Source organism: Podarcis muralis, chromosome 2 (genome assembly GCF_964188315.1).
Source record: "Podarcis muralis chromosome 2, rPodMur119.hap1.1, whole genome shotgun sequence".
NCBI lineage: Eukaryota > Metazoa > Chordata > Lepidosauria > Squamata > Lacertidae > Podarcis > Podarcis muralis.
Genome location: NC_135656.1, coordinates 29,669,740 through 29,690,871, shown reverse-complemented (window position 1 = coordinate 29,690,871; position 21,132 = coordinate 29,669,740). Strand labels below are relative to the sequence as shown.

The 21,132-nt window shown below is 43.6% G+C and overlaps 1 protein-coding gene across 1 annotated transcript in view; it reads left to right on the top strand.

Annotated features, from left to right (window-relative positions):
- Positions 1–21,132, top strand: part of LOC114588958 (E3 ubiquitin-protein ligase RNF213-like) — a 93,729-nt gene that overhangs the window by 47,290 nt on the left and 25,307 nt on the right. The window contains exons 28-41 of the mRNA XM_077924089.1: positions 128–280; positions 3,436–7,032; positions 8,241–8,377; positions 8,951–9,046; positions 9,726–9,844; positions 10,647–10,775; positions 10,901–10,980; positions 13,317–13,464; positions 15,012–15,147; positions 16,534–16,725; positions 17,696–17,835; positions 18,879–19,033; positions 19,439–19,657; positions 20,599–20,780. Of these exons, the coding sequence (XP_077780215.1) occupies positions 128–280; positions 3,436–7,032; positions 8,241–8,377; positions 8,951–9,046; positions 9,726–9,844; positions 10,647–10,775; positions 10,901–10,980; positions 13,317–13,464; positions 15,012–15,147; positions 16,534–16,725; positions 17,696–17,835; positions 18,879–19,033; positions 19,439–19,657; positions 20,599–20,780 (5,483 nt within the window). The remainder of the gene's footprint in view (positions 1–127; positions 281–3,435; positions 7,033–8,240; positions 8,378–8,950; positions 9,047–9,725; positions 9,845–10,646; positions 10,776–10,900; positions 10,981–13,316; positions 13,465–15,011; positions 15,148–16,533; positions 16,726–17,695; positions 17,836–18,878; positions 19,034–19,438; positions 19,658–20,598; positions 20,781–21,132) is intronic.

Below are 21,132 nucleotides of genomic sequence, written 5' to 3'. Positions count from 1 at the left end.
TTTTGGCAAAACTTTGTCTCCTTACCCTACCCCTCACTTAATAAAGTTGGTTGTTATTGGTTGGTTGGCAACTCAATGAGGAGGAAAATTTCATTTGTCTTTTTACTACATTTCTGTATTTTCCTAGGTTCATTCTGGAATTCCAGAATTTCTGTTCAAGCTTTTAGTTTTACAGTACCTGGCAGATATACATGGGAAACTCTGGCTGCGGAAACAGTGTCATTTGTATGTTGTAGAAATTCTTCAAACATCTTCATCACCAAGAAAACAAACTAGATCTGTAAGTACCTATGGGTATTGAACTACTATGTCCTAAATTGCTAGTTGTTGTTTAGTCGTGTCCGACTCTTCGTGACCCCATGGACCAGAGCATCCCAGGTACTCCTGTCTTCCACTGCCTTCCGCAGTTTGGTCAAACTCATGCTGGCAGCTTCGAGAACACTGTCCAACCATCTCGTCCTCTGTCGTCCCCTTCTCCTTGTGCCCTCAATCTTTCCCAACATCAGGGTCTTTTCCAGGGAATCTTCTCTTCTCATGAGGTGGCCAAAGTATTGGAGCCTCAGCTTCTGGATCTGTCCTTCCAGTGAGCACTCAGGGCTGATTTCCTTCAAAATGGATAGGTTTGATCTTCTTGCAGTCCATGGGACTCTCGAGTCTCCTCCATCACCATAATTCAAAAGCATCAATTCTTCAGCGATCAGCCTTCTTTATGGTCCAGCTGTCACTTCCATACATCACTACTGGGAAAACAATAGCTTTAACTATACAGACCTTTATTGGCAAGGTGATGTCTCTGCTTTTTAAGATGCTGTCTAGGTTTGTCATTGCTTTTCTTCCAAGAAGCAGGCGTCTTTTAATTTTGTGACTGCTGTCACCATCTGCAGTGATCATGGAACCCAAGAAAGTAAAATCTCTCACTGCCTCCATTTCTTCCCCTTCTATTTGCCAGGATGTGATGGGACCAGGGGCCATGATGTTACAGGTTCTTTAATTCCTCCTCACTTTCTGCCATCAAGGTTGTGTCATCTACATATCTGAGGTTGTTGATATTTCTTCCGGCAATCTTTATTCCGGCTTGGGATTCATCCAGCCCAGCCTTTCGCATGATGAATTCTGCATATAAGTTAAATAAGCAGGGAGACAATATACAGCCTTGTCGTACTCCTTTCCCAATTTTGAACCAATCAGTTGTTCCATATCCAGTTCTAACTGTAGCTTCTTGTCCCACATAGAGATTTCTCAGGAGACAGATGAGGTGATCAGGCACTCCCATTTCTTTAAGAACTTGCCATAGTTTGCTGTGGTCGACACAGTCAAAGGCTTTTGCATAGTCAATGAAGCAGAAGTAGATGTCTTTCTGGAACTCTCTAGCTTTCTCCATGATCCAGCGCATGTTTGTAATTTGGTCTCTGGTTCCTCTGCCCCTTCGAAATCCAGCTTGCACTTCTGGGAGTTCTCGGTCCACATACTGCTTAAGCCTGCCTTGTAGAATTTTAAGCATAACCTTGCTAGCGTGTGAAATGAGTGCAATTGTGCGGTAGTTGGAGCATTCTTTGGCATTGCCCTTCTTTGGGATTGGGATGTAGACTGATCTTCTCCAATCCTCTGGCCACTTCTGAGTTTTCCAAATTTGCTGGCATATTGAGTGTAGCACCTTAACAGCATCATCTTTAAAAATTTTAAATAGTTCAGCTGGAATATCATCACTTCCACTGGCCTTGTTATTAGCAGTGCTTTCTAAGGCCCATTTGACTTCACTCTCCAGGATGTCTGGCTCAAGGTCAGCAACCACACTACCTGGGGTGTACGAGACAGCCATATCTTTCTGGTATAATTCCTCTGTGTATTCTTGCCACCTCTTCTTGATGCCTTCTGCTTCTGTTAGGGCCTTACTACTTTTGTCCTTTATTATGGTGATCTCTGTACGAAATGTTCCTTTCATATCTCCAATTTTCTTGAACAGATCTCTGGTTCTTCCCATTCTATTGTTTTCCTCTAATTCTTTGCATTGCTCATTTAAGAAGGCCTTCTTGTCTCTCCTTGCTATTTTTTGGAAATCTGCATTCAATTTCCTGTATCTTTCACTATCTCCCTTGCTTTTTGCTTGCCTTCTCTCCCCCGCTATTTGTAAGGCCTCGTTGGACAGCCACTTTGCTTTCTTGCATTTCCTTTTCGTTGGGATGGTTTTCGTTGCTGCCTCCTGTACAATGTTACGAGCCTCCATCCATAGTTCTTCAGGCACTCTGTCCATCAACTCTAAATCCTTAAACCTGTTCCTCACTTCCACTGTGTATTCATAAGGGATTTGATTTAGATTGTATCTTACCGGCCCAGTGCTTTTTCCTACTTTCTTCAGTTTAAGCTTGAATTTTGTTATAAGAAGCTGATGATCTGAGCCACAGTCAGCTCCAGGTCTTGTTTTTGCTGACTGTATAGAGCTTCTCCATTTTTGGCTGCAGAGAATATAATCAATCTGATTTCGATGCTGCCCATCTGGTGATGTCCATGTGTAGAGTCGTCTCTTGTGTTGTTGGAAAAGAGTGTTTGTGATGGCCAGCTTGTTCTCTTGACGAAACTCTATTAGCCTTTGCCCTGCTTCGTTTTGAACACCAAGGCCAAACTTGCCAGTTGTTCCTTTTATCTCTTGACTCCCTACTTTAGCATTCCAATCCCCTATAATGAGAAGAACATCCTTCTTTGGTGTCATTTCTATAAGGTGTTGTAAGTCTTCATAGAATTGGTCAATTTCAGTTTCTTCAGCACCAGTAGTTGGTGCATAAACTTGGATTACTGTATGTTAAAAGGTCTGCCTTGGATTTGTATCGAGATCATTCTATCATTTTTGAGATTGCATCCCAGTACAGCTTTCGCCACTCTTTTGTTGACTATGAAGGCCACTCCATTTCTTTTACGGGATTCTTGCCCACAGTAGTAGATTTGATGGTCATCCAAGCTGAATTTGCCCATTCCCGTCCATTTTAGTTCACTGGTGCCCAGGATGTCAGTATTTATTCTTGCCATCTCATTTTTGATCACATCCAACTTACCAAGGTTCATGGTTCTTACATGGTACTTTGCTAGTACACCACTGAAAAACCCTATTGCAAAGCTCCCATTTTTTAAGAGTTTAATGATTTCTAACATAATCATGTATTTATGGAATGTTGATATTAAAATTGTATGTGTGCTAAGATAACTGATATTTTTTTAATTATCCAGGAAAATAGAATGAATGAGAAGCAGTATTAACTCGTCAGTTTAAAAGTTTAAAAGCTGTGGAAAAATTACCAAAACCAACCAATCAATCAATCAATCAATCAATCAATCAATAGTATGAGTGACCAAGATGTGTGATATTGGGATAACCTTTCCCTTCTTTCTCTCTCTCTCTCTCTCTCTCTCTCTCTCTCTCTCTCTCTCTCTCTTTAAAAAAAGTATTTTCCAGGATTGAAGTACAACTTCATGGATGTGTTCCCCAAAGTAACCTGCAGATCTCCCAAGGAAGTCCTAGAAATGGACATGCAGAGGAATCTGTCCTATGATTGCTCAGACCCAGGTATAGATCAGGAAGTGTTCCATAGCGAAGCCTTTCAGAGACCCTACCAGTACTTGAGAAGATCTAACAGAGGAGATTGTCTTGACACATTCCAGTATGAAAAAGGCTCTGTTGAAGGGACACCAGCAGAGTGCCTGCAGATGCTCCTGATCCACTGTGGAGTGATAGATCCTTCCTGGTCAGAACTGAGAAACTTTGTTTGGTTTTTGAACCTTCAACTGAGAAATTGTGAAACATCAGTGTTCTGTAATGCTGCTTTTGTCGACGACGCTTTACACGGCTTCAAAAATTTCGTGGTCACATTTATGATTTTAATGGCAAAGGATTTTGCTACACCATCTCTAAACATTTCTGATGAAAGCCCTGGGAATCAGTTTTTTGACATGGAAGGAGTCACAGAAGAAGATCTTGCTCCATTTCGTGTTCGGAAGAAGTGGGAGTCAGAACCCCACCCATATATATTTTTCAATGCGGATTCTGTATCTATGACATTCATTGGCTTTCATCTCAAACCCAGTGCTAATGGTGGTATTGATGCCATCAATCCCTTGAATGGGAGTGTCATCAAGAGAAATGTAATGACAGCTCAGCTATACCAGGGATTGTGCCTTCAGAGAGTTCCATTCAACATTAATTTTGATGCACTGCCCAGACATGACAAAATTGAGAAACTTTGCATGGTTTTAGGAATACAGTGGCCAATTGATCCTGATGATACGTATGAGCTCACAACAGACAATATGCTAAAGATCCTTGCCATTGAAATGCGATTCAGGTGTGGTATCCCTGTTGTCCTCATGGGAGAAACTGGCTGTGGAAAAACCAGGCTAATAAAATTCCTGTGCGAACTACGTAGGAGCGGTGCCAATGCCGATAACATGAAGCTTGTCAAGGTCCATGGAGGCACCACAGCAGATGCAATCTATGCCAAAGTCAGGGAAGCAGAAGACATTGCTATTGACAATAAGCAACAATACCAGTTTGACACCATCCTGTTTTTTGATGAAGCCAACACCACTGAAGCTGTCAGCAGCATCAAGGAAGTCTTGTGTGATCGCACAGTTGAAGGACAGCCTTTGATCCACAACTCAGGTCTGCAAATCATAGCTGCATGCAATCCTTATCGCAAGCATACAGGGGAAATGATTCAGCGCTTGGAATCGGCTGGCTTAGGCTACCGTGTCAAAGCAGAGGAGACCAAGGAAAAGCTTGGCTCTATTCCTCTTAGGCAGCTGGTATACCGTGTCCATGCGCTCCCTCCTAGCATGATCCCTCTAGTGTGGGATTTCGGACAGTTGAACAACGTTACTGAAAAACTATATATACAGCAGATTGTGCAAAGACTTACTAGGTCAATACCAATGTCTGATGTTGAGCTCCAGTTAATAACAGATGTGCTTTTTGTGTCTCAGACATATATGAGGCAAAGGAATGATGAATGCAGCTTTATCAGCCTCAGGGATGTGGAACGCTGCGTGGAAGTCTTCAAGTGGTTCCACAGCCACAGTGAACTACTAATGAAACATCTGGAGAAGCAAGTTGCAGAGAGGAAGGCAGCTAAAGTTTTTGTCCAGCGAGACCCAGTCCTTTGGTCCTTGGTTCTTGCAGTGGGTGTTTGCTACCATGCTTCCCTCGAAAGGAAAAGGGAGTACCGAACAGTCATCAGCACCATCCTTCCAGAGCCATATGATGATGAAAAGGGAATCATTGAAGAAATTGGCTTAGTTCAGGATCTCTTCTTGAGTGACCTACCTCTGAGGGAAACGATCGCCAAGAACTTAGCACTGAAGGAAAATGTTTTTATGATGGTTATCTGCATTGAACTTAAAATCCCCTTGTTTCTCATTGGCAAGCCTGGCAGTTCCAAATCTCTTGCCAAAACGATTGTGGCTGATGCCATGCAAGGCCAAGCTGCATATACTGAGCTTTATAAAGAACTGAAGCAAATCCATTTGGTGTCCTTTCAGTGCAGCCCACACTCTACCCCTGAGGGAATCATCAACACTTTCAAGCATTGTGCTCGCTTCCAAGAAGGAAAGAACCTAAAGGAGTATGTCTCTGTGGTGGTGTTAGACGAAATTGGCTTGGCTGAAGACTCCCCCAAAATGCCTCTGAAGACCCTTCACCCGCTCTTGGAAGATGGCTGTGTTGATGATGATCCACTCCCTCATAAAAAAGTTGGCTTCATTGGGATCTCTAACTGGGCGCTGGATCCAGCTAAGATGAATCGAGGCATCTTTGTATCCCGTGGAGAACCAAACAAGAAGGAGCTCATAGAAAGCGCAAAGGGTATCTGCTCTTCAGAACGCTCCGTCCTGCACAAAGTTGACCGCTTCTTTCCCATCTTTGCAAGTGCTTATGAGGAAATTTGCAAGACCCAAGGCAAGGAGTTCTTTGGGTTGCGTGATTATTACAGTCTCATAAAAATGGTGTTTGCTTTAACCAAAAAACTGAGAAGAGAGCCAGCTCCCCGTGAACTAGCAGAGATAGTTCTCCGTAATTTCAGTGGTAAAGAAGGGGTTGAGGCCTTGAACATTTTTATGTCTAGGTTCTCAGAAAAAGGAGATGCCATCCGTGAGGACATTGGTACAATTGATCTAGTTCAGCAGAACATTTACAGTGACTATGAGGATGGTGAATGCCGTTACCTGCTGGTGTTGACGGAAAATTATGCAGCCCTCCAGATCCTGCAGCAGGCTTTTTTCAAAGGTACACAGCAGCCAGAAATTATTTTTGGTTCCAGTTTTCCCAAAGACCAGGAATACACCCAGATCTGCAGAAACATCAACCGAGTGAAGATCTGTATGGAGACAGGGCAGATGGTCATTCTTCTCAACCTGCATAATCTGTATGAAAGCCTCTATGATGCCCTTAATCAGTATTACGTTCAACTTGCTGGTCAAAAGTATGTTGACTTGGGTTTGGGGACCCATCGAGTGAAATGCAGAGTGCACCCTAAGTTCCGTTTGATTGTCATTGAGGAGAAAGAGGTGGTCTACAAACATTTCCCCATCCCGTTGATCAACAGGCTTGAAAAGCACTACCTAGACATCAATACTGTGTTGGACAGGAGGCAAAGAGACACTGTGGAAGAATTGAAGAAATGGGTGGACAGCTTCACAACAGTTGAAACAGAAAAATACTTTATGGGCCAGCAGAAATACACCCCTTCTGATGTCTTTGTTGGCTACCATCCTGACACATGTGCCTCAGTTGTCTTGCAGGTGACGGAGAAGCTGAAAATGGATGCTTCCCCTCAGGAACTGATGCGAAAAGTACAAGAAGAAGCCAAGTTGGTCCTGTTAAACTGTGCAACGCCCGATTCTGTAGTCCGCCTTGGTGATTCACAGCTGGGCTCCTTTCTGGCAGATGACTTGGCCAAGGTATACTTTCAGCAGCAACATCACACTTCGCTTGCAGAGTTCCTTCGTGCTTGCCTTGAGACAGAGTCTAGGGGTCACACAACCTTTATTGAGGTGAGTTCTGAAATACTTCTTTGTTCTTTTTTTAATACATTAGGAATTTTGCTCTCCTGAGATGGCATTAGAACTTTAATAATTCTAGACTACACATGGGAGCATATGGATCAGAAAATATATTTCTCTTCACCTTGGAGATCATTATTCTACATTGTCAGAAAATGTTAAGTCAAAAGTCTGATCTAAGCTATATTTTACTGGTTGTACAAAGGTTTAAGATATTCCTCATGGGTAAAAGTGAAGCAGCCATTACCAGGCGTACCTTCATTAAATTGTCCATCAAGCAGTATTTACACCAAGGTAAAATGTAGCTACTGGTCCAGTTCAGGTGTAATGGCGATATACGGTTTGTAAAGAGAATGTGCTACAGCAAGCCTTGGGCTTGTGTGTGAAGGAGTAGGGAAGAGAGAATGCAAATCTAAAGCATACTGTAGATGCCTCTCATAACAGCAAACCAAGTTGTATTGTTTTATTTGATCATATTCAATATGAAACAGTGAATATTTTGCTATCCGCTTCGCCATGGGTGTTCCATGTGCCAGAAACATTTTGAAATTAAAAGTTCGAGCAGCAGATACAGGTGACAGGTGATACAATTAATTTTGCTTTTTGGGCAACTCAGATGCCAGCATTCTTGGTGTCTCATATGCGGCCAGAGATCTAGAGAATCCAAATAAGATATGTTTTGCCCATGTTTGTTGGTGGAATGATTTCCTAGTGCTTCCTTTGGCAGTGGAAAGACTGTCCAAGAAATTAGCAACGTCTAGACTGCTTAAGTCAGGGTAAAAAGGAAGGCATCTAAATACTACTCAGCAGATTATACCTTTTCCTTCAAACAGGAGTTGCATTTCTTTTTCTCTCTCTGCCTCCCTTTTAATTTTATTTTCATTCCCATCATGATCTAATAGAATTTTTGTTGTCAAATAGGTGTAGTAGTTGACAACCAAGTTTTGGGGATTTGTTCTGACAGAAATGTTGGGTTCTTGATTGCTGTCAGCATCACTCAGATCCTAAGAGCAACTCAAGGGCCTCCTTAGTGTATGTGGTGCTGGTGGGGCTAACCTTAATTTTATTGGACATTAGACTACCATGCCATATTGCTTCATTTTGTTTCAAAAGTATTTGCTGTGTGCAGTTGTGCAAAAATCTTAAAAGGCTTTGTACATCTCTGACAGAGAAATCTCGTATTTTTCTTTACGTTTCAGGTTACAACTTTCTCTAGACTCTTGACTGCGGCAGACACAGAGACTTTGAAGACAGAACTATTGGACAATGTAGGCATTCCAAAAGTTCTTTTCTTGCAACAGTTTGACACAGAACATTCCTTTTTGAAAGAAATTCGGTGAGTGGCTTGCGTTTCTCAGTCCACTTGGTTTGTAGACCACATTGAAGATGACAGTAACAGAATTTTTGAGTGAAACAGATGGGTAGAGAATAAGCATGGGCTTGTGGTAGCATTTAAGGTTATGTTATAGATTCAGACTGCTGGGATTGATGGAAGTTGATATTTATTTATCTATCACCCACCCTTCACCCTAAGGTGCCATGGCGTGTGACAACATTAAAAACAACATATAGTCATAAAAAGTGGGACCTAAAAATATACAAGAGTTGGGTCTTCAGCATTGTCTGGAAGCTGTAGAATGAAGGTACCAGACATACATCTGTGGGGAGGGATGTCATAGCTTAGGGGCAGCCACAGATAATGCCCTTTCCCAGGCTACCACCACCACCCCAAACCTACCAAGAGGACCCCCTCTGCCAGTCTCAGCACCTGAGATGGTCTATAGAGAAGGAGGTGGTCTTTCAGATATTTGAAGTCTGGGTACCGTACTGTTGTGTGTGATGATCCGCTCTGTGCCTGAAATACAATACCCTTTTAACCATTCTTGTGACATCTGTTGTTTTCTCCCAGGAATTCTCTTTCTGTTGCGCCTGGAACTAAAATACTGATTATTCAGACTGACTTTGAAAACGGATCTCTCAGTGCCCAGATTGTTGCCTCAGCCAAGTATGTTGCATAGGATGTGTTGTATTTTCCAGCTTCTTTATTAGAGCAGCATTGAACTCATGGCTAACAGTTACCACAACCTTTTTCAAGGTCTACCCTTTTCAAGGTCTAGTAAAACACTTGGGGAAAGTGTGAGGGAAGACAAGCTTTTGTGTGAAGCTATATGAACATAAAGGTAAATGTACCCCTGCCCGTACGGGCCAGTCTTGACAGACTCTAGGGTTGTGCGCCCATCTCACTCTATAGGCCGGGGGCCAGCGCTGTCCGGAGACACTTCCGGGTCACGTGGCCAGCATGACATCGCTGCTCTGCCGAGCCAGAGCCGCACACGGAACGCCATTTACCTTCCCGCTAGTAAGCGGTCCCTATTTATCTACTTGCACCCGGGGGTGCTTTCGAACTGCTAGGTTGGCAGGCGCTGGGACCGAACAACAGGAGCGCACCCCGCTGCGGGGATTCGAACCGCCGACCTTTCGATCGGCAAGCCCTAGGCGCTGAGGCTTTTACCCACAGCGCCACCCACGTCCCTATATGAACATAGTGTACGTTTAAAGCTTGGTGTTAGGATGGGGTGGAGAAGTAAGCCTTGTAGGTGTTGCTATAATGAGACGTGATTAGGCAGTAGCGTCCTCTGTACTGCCTCTTGAAATTGCCGACAAGTGTTTCCTTTCCCTTACAGATACTCAGCTGTTAATGAAATTAACAAAATAGATCTGGGTGAAGCCTCCGTGTTTGTGCTCTTCATCACTAAGCTATCTCGCGTTGAAGGAGGAAGTTCCTATGTGGGATTTCATGGAGGTAGGACTGCACGACTGGTGCAGTGGGATGTAGAATAAATATGAGGTTTTCAGTGAGTTTGGGATGCTGTTGCAACTCAGAATAAATACCTGATATCAGCGCAAATAGAGAAGAAAATAGGGCTATTTTGTGAAGTATCAAATTGAGGTCCAAATTGAATCTTGTGGTCAGGACACTTCTCTAATAAATGCAGTATTTGCTGTCTTTTGCTTTCTTTTGAAAACAACACAAAGAGAGCAGACGGGGTTAAAGGATGCCTATACTGTGAATACCTTTTGATGAAGGATGGTATATAAGTCTAATAAATAAGAAATCAGTATTATTGAGCCTTTAGGTAGTTAGGCCCATCCCTATCTGTCCTGCACTGGATTTTTCTTTTTTTGAAATCATCATCATTTTTTATTTGTATGCCGCCTTTCCACAGTTAAAAAAACAATGCTCAAGGCGGCTTACAGCATAACAAGATTTACATAATTTAAAAAGTCATAAACAATAAATAAACCACATTTAAAAAATACACAACCAAATGGGAAACAATTTCCACATAAATCAAAGTCTAAAACTAAGAATACAGCATGAATATCACAGTTTAAAATGACATAGGTAAAAAATAACAGCAATTTAAACAAAACAAAACGGAGCCCTCTCTGCCTAGCAGCAGCAGCAGCAGCAGCAGTCCTTTATAGAGCCCATCAGGCCCCGTCCTGGGCCAGGTGGTGAGTGGCAGGACTGGGGCCCTCAGGTGCTGAGCCATGATAACTTCACGGCAGTAGTCACCAAAAGTATTTCTGTCTATTGCTAGGAATGTGGCAGTCTGTGCACATTGATGATCTAAGGAGATCCAAGGATATGGTTTCTGATGTAACTTCCCTGAGGAACATAACCCTCAGCCAGCTGTTTTATGAAGATACGGGGAAGTCTGCACAAAAACGTGAGTGTAAGAATTTCAGTAAGTAATGTAGCATTAACTTCTGACAACCTGTAGTCATTCCCGGTGTCCTTAATTTTATCAGTAAGCAAATTTCAACCCTATGCAATCTTCTGTATTATTTGCAGCTGTGATTATGGCAAAGGAAGAAGAACAAGATGAGGAGATGGGTGTGGTATCAGCAGCACCCAAAACAGAAAGATTGGCTGTAAGTTTCAATGTATCTCACTTTAATTATTTTATTTGGCTACCTTTGAAAACAGAGAGTGCTCCCCCCCCCCCCCTTATTCATGCTGAGGACAAATCATAAAAATCCCAGAGGTATTATTGTACTTGTTCTCTGTTATGGTTTCCCCTCCATTCCCCCCCCCCCCAAATGGTATGGGAGCCTGCATATCCCCAAATTTTCTCAGGTGTAGTGAGGAAACATCTAATAAGCAAGGATTATGCTTCCTCATGGGACGCGGGTGGCGCTGTGGGTTAAAGCCTCAGCGCCTAGGGCTTGCCGATCGAAAGGTCGGCGGTTCGAATCCCCTCGGCGGGGTGCGCTCCCGCTGCTCGGTCCCAGCGCCTGCCAACCTAGCAGTTCGAAAGCACCCCCGGGTGCAAGTTGATAAATAGGGACCGCTTACTAGCGGGAAGGTAGATGGCGTTCTGTGTGCTGTGCTGGCTCGCCAGATGCAGCTTGTCACGCTGGCCACGTGACCCGGAAGTGTCTGCGGACAGCGCTGGCTCCCGGCCTATAGAGTGAGATGGGTGCACAACCCTAGAGTCTGTCAAGACTGGCCCGTACGGGCAGGGGTACCTTTACCTTTACCTTATGCTTCCTCATACCAGAGGTTGGGTTCCTTTCCCTGTTTTCCTGGGCTTCAGCCCTTCTCCCGTCTGCTCTGCTATCTTTGCATGTTTTCTGCCCCCACCTCCCAGCCTTCTTTGCCTTTTTTTCTTGCTCCCCTTATTGTCCATTTCTGCTCTCTCGCCTGTACATTGTTTCTGTGGCTTTCCTGAACAAACAGGCAGATCTGTAGTAAAAATGACCACCCATGTTAGAATGGTGAAAACCTAAGGGATGGGAATTTTGGCTGCTGCTGCTGCTGCCACGGAGTCTCCAAAAGCCAGTCTCTCCAGAACATGTGTTCCTCTGAGCACAGGGATCGCTCTGGCCTACCATTCCAATTGATCCCTAAGGGAAAGTCTTCCTCATCACAGAGGGTTACAGATGGGTAGCCGTGTTGGTCTGCCATAGTCAAAACAAAAAAAATTCCTTCCAGTAGCACCTTAAAGACCAACTAAGTTAGTTCTTGGTATGAGCTTTCGTGTGCATGCACACTTCTTCAGAAGAAGTGTGCATGCACACGAAAGCTCATACCAAGAACTAACTTAGTTGGTCTTTAAGGTGCTACTGGAAGGAATTTTTTTTGTCATCACAGAGGAACAGGTTGGCTACCTCCAAACTCTAGACACTCCCTCTAGACACTAAACAATTAGTTAGGGCCCATTTCAGCCAGCTTCCATCTCTGGGCTTCTACTGAGCCTCTCAAAGACAGCGGTGAATGGTATCGCCTCAAGGGCCTCTTCTCTCCCTAAGAACTAACAAACCTTGTGATCATCCTCTGAGGTCCTTCTTTGTGTGCCTCCTCCATGAGAGGTCTGGAGGGTGGCAACATGAGAGCAGGCCTTTTCTGCAGCGGCTCCCCATTTGTGGAATGCTCTCCCCAGGGAGGCTTGCCTGGCACCTTTGTTACATGCAGTATATTTAGGTACTGGGCAAAAACATTCCTCTTCTCCTAGACCTTTGGCTTATTACCTAATTTATGGCCTTTTAAATTGTCTGTGTTTGGGTGGGGGCAGGTTAGTATTGTTTTTGTTTGCTACTATGTTATGTGTTGTAAACAGCCCTGTGATCCTTGGATGAAGGGCAGGATAGAAATTTAATGAATAAATAATCACAAAGTCTGCAGGCGTCCCTTGTTAGCACTGAGAGTAAGCTCAGCATTTTCCTGGTGGCCGTCATTTTGTTAGCCTCACTATCATCTGTTTACCAGAACATTGCAGGAGCTCCTTTTTAGTGTCTCCATGCTTCTGTACTCAATTCTTGCTCTCCCCTCTGCTCCCAGCACTAAGCCTATTATTGGACTGATAAAACAAAGATCCCATGCTGGGTCCTGTCTTAAACACTCCAAAGAGACCAAGGACACCAATTATCGCAAGTGGAGTAGATCTCCAATGCAGGAAGTGGGTTCGTCTCACTTCTCCACCATAACAAAACAAGTACCTATTGGTTTTTGTTAATAGGACCTCACTGTGCTATCCCTTTTCCTTGCTTTTATGATTGCTCTACTCCAGGCAGATAAATGTGCTGATTCCTGGCTGCAGGGCAGATCTTTTATCTTTGTCTCCTGTATTGGCCAGCAAGCAAGAGAGTCATTACAGGCAGAAAGCTCTTGTTTACATCAGTTCCCTTTTTCAGAGAAGAAATGTGCACCAGGTTAGCCTGTGTTGCTTCACAATATTAATAGGCTCTCTTTCTCTACTCCTGGAAAGCCCAAAATCTTGGACACCACCGTTCTTCTGAGAAGCTGCGTGCAAAGTGCTGTGGGGATGCTAAGAGACCCAAATGAGAGTTCCAGCCGCAGCACTAGGAGGATTGAAATTCTCCTTAGCCTTCTTTCTGAGGAAAGTGATTTGAAAGGTATGAATGACTAGGAGCATTTTGTTTTGTACAGTGGTACCTCGGGTTACAGACGCTTCAGGTTACAGACTCCGCTAACCCAGAAATAGTACCTTGGGTTAAGAACTTTGCTTCAGGATGAGAACAGAAATCGCACGGCGGCAGCGGGAGGCCCCATTAGCTAAAGTGGTACCTCAGATTAAGGACATTTTCAGGTTAAGAACGGACCTCCAGAACAAATTAAGTTCTTAACCTGAGGTACCACTGTAAAGTGGAAGGCTTTCTGGTGCAAGCTCCTCCCAGAATATGTTCACACAATCTTCTTCCACAGAGCATGAGGTAACAGGGGTCTCAGGTGCTATCAAGCACAGAATTATGTGCAGTGTAGAGAGAAAAAAGATAGAAGTTTCTCGTTGTTTCGTAATACGAGGACCTGGGGCCATCCAATGAAGCTGAATGTTTGGAGATAAAAATAAAAATAATTAGTACTTCTGTCCATGTATAGTTAACTTGTGGAATTTGCTTGCCACCACAAGATGTGGCAATAAGGCATAATCATATCAGTTAAAGCTTTTATTGCTTCCATCTTGCCAAGATAACAGGTGTAGTTTACTGTCACCTAGTCTAGTTTCTAAACACCAGTGCAGCACATCTGCAACCCCTCCTACTTCATGCTGAGCATTCTGTAGAGTCAGCATACTCTAAACTCTTCACTCATCCCCAGATGACAACTCGCAACAATTTTATATAGATAATACAGGGTGAGTCTGGAATATGTGTACTCTGTATCCACAGGGCCTCTTTTAAAGGACTCACCCTGTATATTTGTAATTTCATAGTTGACAGTCAAGCACTGCAGAAGATTGTGAAACCTTAACTGGTGTTGCTGATAAAATCCGACTAAATTAGCTATTGGTCCAGTAGAAATAGATACCGTATTTTTCGCCCTATAGGACGCACCTTTTCCCCTCCAAAAATGAAGGGGAAATGTGTGTGCATCCTATGGGGCGAATGAAGGCTTTCGCTGAAGCCTGGAGAGCGAGAGGGACCCCTCTTGCTCTCCAGGCTTCAGGAAGCTCTGCGCAACCCTCGGGAGACCGTCGCGAAGCCGCGCCGGGCTCCCGAGGGTTGCGTAGCACTGCCTGCGCTCCCGGGCTTCCTGCAGCTCTGTGCAACCCTCCAGAGACCGGCATGAAGCTGCGCCGGGCTCCCGAAGGTTGCGCAGAGCTGCCTGCATTCCGAAGCCTGGTGCGCGCTGAAGAGCGCGCCCGGGCTTCGCACAGCTCTCTGCAAGCCTGGGGAGACCGGCGCGGCTCCCTAGGCTTGCGGATAGCAGGCTGTTCTGGGGGCTGGGGTTGGGGGAAGCTTGGGCTTCCTCCACGCCTGCCCCGTGCCTGGGGGGGAAATAATTTTTCCCCCTTTATTCCCCCCCCAAAAAAAATATTAGGTGTGTCCTATGGGGCGGTGCGTCCTATGGGGCAAAAAATACGGTACCTTTTGTTTTGTCTTCAACACTTGAAATCTAGCCTTAAGGAATACCGGTTAGCACACTTTCTGCTGTTTTTCAGCCTCCTTCCTGAAGATAACAAAGAATCGCCTCTTAACCCTTTTGGAAAAGCAAGAGGAGAACTCTTACATCATGAAAGAGTGGGTGCTTCGGGAGGCATCGAACCTCAATGCCCTCCAAGAAGCAGGAACTTTCAGGTATACACAGTAGTTTAAACTAGTCATATTTCAGCAATCTAATATGCGAAATAATCTAGCTGGTTGAAAGGAGAAATAAAACAAGGTTTATTGGTCATGACAAAGTCATTCTGAGTATTAAAAGTAAAGGGACCCCTGACCATTAGGTCCAGTCACAAATGACTCTGGGGTTGTGCGCGGGAGGGAGCTGGCGTACAGCTTCCAGGTCATGTGGCCAGCATGACTAAGCCGCTTCTGGCAAACCAGAGCAGCGCACGGAAACACCGTTTACCTTCCTGCCGGAGTGGTACCTATTTATCTACTTGCACTTTGGCGTGCTTTTGAACTGCTAGGTTGGCAGGAGTAGGGACTGAGCAATGGGAGCTCACCCCATCGCGGGGATTTGAACCGCCGACCTTCTGATCGGCAAGCCCTAGGCTCTGTGGTTTAACCCAAAGTGCCACCCACGTCCCCATGTACAGGCTTTGCATGTGGCCAAAAGTAGTGTCACTAGCACATGCTAACTCACACAGGTCTTATCCACCTCCCTTTTCCTTACCTCTTTCCCCTGGGAAAACATGTGGTTTAGCACTGAATTGGAACAAACAGCAATCAGGTTTTCCACGGATTCTTAAAGACAGTCTAAGAAAGCACAGGACAAGTGGAAATGAGGGCGAGCCCTGAATCTGTTTTGAGCAAATGTAATTCAGAGAAAATACAGGAAGGAAATAAAAGTCTCAAATGAAGTAATCTATTTCACCAACAAGTGGTTACTAAAAAAGAATGAGCAGGGGAAGAATAAATTTTAATTTTGTCTATTTCCCTCACCATCACCACAATGGTTCAGGTAACTTACTGCAAAGCATTGTTGCTTTATTCCCAGCAGGTGAGGGTCTGAAAAGTCTCCCATGTTTTGTTTTGTTTTGTTTTGTTTTGTTTTGTTTTTGTTTTCTGCAGTCAACTGCACTACTACAGCTAGTTAAATATCCTGGCCCTTTTGAGTTCAGAGCATTTACATGTGTATCTGGGGCAAGATGGGAACCAAAACTCTTAATAAAGCTGGGTGTTGTTGTTTTCTGCAGTAATAGCTCTGTGAGCCAATAATGTTTGGCTGTCTTTCAAAGTTTCTGCCTCTGCTTCAGGTGGTAACATTCCTTATGTAAACAGTATAAACTTTGCTTCAAAACCATGGTTCACAGTTGGAAAGGTGCTTTCAAAAGAAGAAAGAAGTATATATGCAAGTCAAAAAAAGGATTGCTTTTTCTTTATAACATTCTCCCTTGAGATTTTCAGTCTTGTCAGAATGCTCCTGAAAGAGTGCGTGATTGTGTCTGAACAATTTCTTCTTAATATTGGGTATTCTTTTGTTTGTTTGTTTGTTTCCTTTACCTCTCTTGAAACTTGCAGACACACCTTGTGGAAGCGGGTGCAGAGTGCAGTTATACCATTTCTGGCCTATATGGTGTCTGTCCTAGACAGAGACGGCAACTTGGACCTGCTGGTTAGACCAGAAACAGAAAGTTGTGTGAAAGCTCTGTGGATGTTCATCTTCAATGATCTCAATCTTCTGAATATCCCTTACATTATGAGTGACAAAAGGTAAGTGGCACAACCAAGGCAGCAATGATTGCTGGTGAATTGATTTGGTATTAAATGTAAATGGTGAATGTGATTTTGACTTACATGTGAAGGAATATTTTGAAAGCTGTTTGTTCATTTGGCAACTATGTATGCCAGTAGAAGGCCATGACAGTTTGGCTTCCCATTTCTCAGTAGGTTTGGCTTACAGCAGAACTCTTTAATACCTAGGTTATATCACATATTTCTAGCCTAGACAGGAGAACCTTGCTGCAGATTTGAATACTGTCTCCTCCATTTCCAGGAGCTTCTCCCATTTTGTCTTCTTGTCTATCCTAGCAGAAGTCCTCCTTTTTTCCCTCCATCCTTTGCACAATTTAATCCTCTTTGCTCCTCAACTTGTTGGGGTTTTTCCGCTGTTCTACCCTGGGGTCTAAATCCAAAACCCTGGCCTGAAAAAAGCAATAGTCTGTCTTGAAATCTAGGCAGTAGATGATCTTCTCTCCCATGAGACTTGGGTGAGTGAGCTGGGTGGACCTGATCTTACCCAGCTGCTCCCATAGTACAGTACCAGGCTAGTCGGGATGTGTGTGTATATATGTAGGGGTTGTGAATTGCTATCCTGTGGGACCAAAGAGAGTTCTCCAGACCTGTAGTATCCTTTTATTCCATGTGTTAATTATAGTGTCTCTGAAATGCATCCACTACATCCATCCATCCATCCATCCATCCTTATGGAATAAGTTATTGAGGCAGCCCTCATACTAACTGTATTCTGTAATCCATTCATTCTGCATTCATTGTTTCTTTTTCTATATAAACAGATTGCATTTTACATGCACCTTGATTAAAGGCTGGCCTTATGATCTATTTTTTGTGTGTTTTTTTATTAGTAATGATTAATAGATTAAAGAAAAGTAATAGTAAGTTTCCCCGCTTGGTAACGGAATTCTACCAACTTACTGATTGATTTTGCATGTTTCTTGCCCAGCTCCCAATCCAAGACAATTCTGGTGGAGAATTCCTTTCAGGTATTTACAGATGCTGGCAATGAAATACCCTTCAGCTGGAGGATAAAGGATTTTTTGGAAGACCTTTGGGTTCAAGCCCCATATGTCATTGGTGATGAAGGTGAGAGTGCAGGGATGACATTGAAACTGGTGTCACTCATAGGAACATTTAGATAAATATGTCAAGTGGATCTGAAGGCAATAATGAGGCACCATCCCTTTCTGATGTTTGTTATGGGGTTCAGCTGCTGTCCTCTATGGTTCTGTTTGCCAAAAAAAACCCCAAACTGGACATTTTGCCGTTTTTCCGAAATTCCCCCCGGGCGCTGTTTTCCCCATTGGAATCCTGTTCACAAATTCTCCCTTCGTAGAGAAGGTGATTGAGAGGGCGGTGGCACAACAATTGCAAGTGCTTTTGGATGAAACATGATCTTGACCCATTTCAATCTGCATTCAGGCCTGATTATGTGACTTGATTTGGTCTTGGTCATCCTAATTGATGACCTTTATCAGAAGGAGGACAGGGGAGTGCAACCCTATATTCTTACTTGATCTTTCAGTGGCTTTTGGTTCTACTTATGCAAGTTTTTAGTCCCTGAGCATCTTCTGTTTCTAATTGCTTTTATAGGCATATCCTAAAGCATACAGACAAATGTTCCTGCTGAAAATTTCGTGCGTATCCAAGAATGTCCTGGATTTATGTCCAGGACATGACAGTCCTAGACTTGCTAGCTGCTAAGAGCATTGCTTTGGGACTAAAGGAGTGATTTGGCCCACATTTCTGGTGCAATGTCAAATTTTCTATTTCTCAGTAGTTACCAAAAGACTTCTTCATAAACGACAAACAGCTTTCAATGTTTTGGGTTATGAGGCTTACAAAGTAAAGGGTCATCATACTTTTAACTTTTGAAATAGGGCCATTGCCACTGCTGCATGGTATTTCTGGGAGATATTTATTTATTGAAGCGTTTATATACTGCCCTATCATGAAATATCAGGACATTTAAAGCAATATAAGAACAAAATACCATCAAAAAGCAATACAAAACAACCTTTAAAATGACTGGCAAGTCAAGAAGATTCATGCCTATTGGCATAGAGATACTATGGCATTTAAAATTCCCATCTAATCTAGTTTCCTCCCATTGTACTCCTGACCTGCAGGCCATGCAGAGAAGTTTGTAGGACTCTTTCAGAAGACACCACTGGGGCAGCATATTGCTGGTCTCTCTGCTGAAGAAAGAAACATCATTTTCCACTGTTTTATCAGAGACTATATCCGTCTGATAATGCATGTGGCCTCTCCGAAGGAGCTAAATGTGAGTATACCAATAAGAGATGTTGAGCTGCTTGGAAGAAAGCATGTGCCAGTTGCTACGTTCACAATTTGTGTGCTGTAGCATCTGCAAGAAATGGTATTGCTGGCAGTTGTCTTTCATAAATATAAGTCTGCTTTGTCAAGATACTGGAAGCATTAACCACCAGAATTACCTACCAACAAGGTTTCCCTGTAAGTACCAAGCTATTTTTAAAACAAAAACCTAACCTAAATAAGAGATTATAGCCATTGTAACACTGAGATTGTTAGCACATTTATCTAATAACCATTTGGTTATTAAGAAAAAAACACAAAAGCAACTTTGAAGAAATTAGATTATTTCAACCGGATATGTGATTACTATAAGAATTCACTTATTTATAAAGACTTGTTGTTCAATTTCCAGTTGCTGCAGACAGCTCTCTTATCATGCATAGAGGAAATGAAGGCAGCCTCGCCCAGTGCGGAGGAGGAGGTGCTGCCCATCTCCTGGATCCATCTTGGTTACCATCAGTTTAGTAGTCGTCTGCAAAACCTTTCCAGGATTCTTGCTGTGAACCCTGAGGTGCTCAATGCTCTCACTGAACATATTGAGAAAGGAGGCAGCCTCTTGCATCGCCAAATGGTAGGAATCATATTGGGTGGGTGGTAATATTTTAGAAAAAAACACAGCCTCTGAAGTATATGGTATTCTTCCGTTGCTTTTCTAGAGTATTAGGAGAAACTATACTGCCTTTAAGGAGAGGTACTAAACATCACACAAGGCTTTAACACGTCCGTATCTGCTATACTCCTAATAACAAAGCTAATCAACATAGTGCCCTGCATCTTTTGTTGGGCTCTGACTTGAATTAGCCTCAACCAGCATTGCCTCTCCCAGGAATGATGGGAGTTGCAGTCCCAACAACATCTGGAGGGTGTCCCACTGGGCACCTCTGTCTTAACAGTGTATCTGCCCTACTGTGAGAACACAAATATCTTCTATGAGCTTGTGAACCAAATGATTTATACATAATTGCAGTGCCAAACAGCCGTGCAATCTGTTGTGGACATATGTACAGTGAGCATATTCCACAACTCTCCTGAGGTGTCTGTGGAAGATAAGATTAGAGATTATGCATGGGGGATTATGCAAATACTCCCAAGGCAGAATTACGGTGAAAATTGCTGGACTGAGAGCAATAAGGTGAAATTGAATAGTTAGTGTAAAATTCTATGGGAGGAAGAAAATACAGGTGTTAAAGGTTGGGTGATGGAATGTGCCCTATTTAGAATAGAGGGTAAAGCAGGACATTTGTTTTAAAAGAAATAGATGGGATAAACAGAAAGGAAACCAACTATACACACTGCAGAAGTGTCATTACGTGTTTATGAAACTGGTAATGCGGATATCGTCATAGTTCTTCTCAAGTTCTGATGCCAACTTACTCAAGGGAGAGGGATATTTATTTTCTGTAACTTGCTTAGTTAAGGGGGGGAATACAGCCTTACTAGTGTCTGAAGCGAATGTATTTTTCTTTACTATCCATGTCTGTATTAAAGCCCTGTTCATGCCTGATTGCTTAGGTTTTGGATGTGCTTGCCGCAATTGCTTGTACTGAGATGTTGGAAGAAAAACTGCTGAACTGCAAATCTCAAACATGGCTCCAGCAGGTGAAGAAGCTTCAAATGCCAATTGAACTTGTGTGTACAGCAAACTACTTTCAAAGCAATGAGAGCCAATGTGACCAGCTGCTCCAGGAAGTCAGGTAGGTCTGAGAGGCAAAATATGAATTTAAAAGTATAGTAATATTTCCCTTGTGGGACGCGGGTGGCACTGTGGGTAAAACCTCAGCGCCTAGGACTTGCCGATCGCATGGTCGGCGGTTCGAATCCCCGCGGTGGGGTGCGCTCCCGTCGTTCGGTCCCAGCGCCTGCCAACCTAGCAGTTCGAAAGCACCCCCGGGTGCAAGTAGATAAATAGGGACCGCTTACTAGCGGGAAGGTAAACGGCGTTCCGTGTGCTGCGCTGGCTCGCCAGAGCAGCTTCGTCACGCTGGCCACGTGACCCGGAAGTGTCTGCGGACAGTGCTGGCTCCCGGCCTATAGAGTGAGATGAGC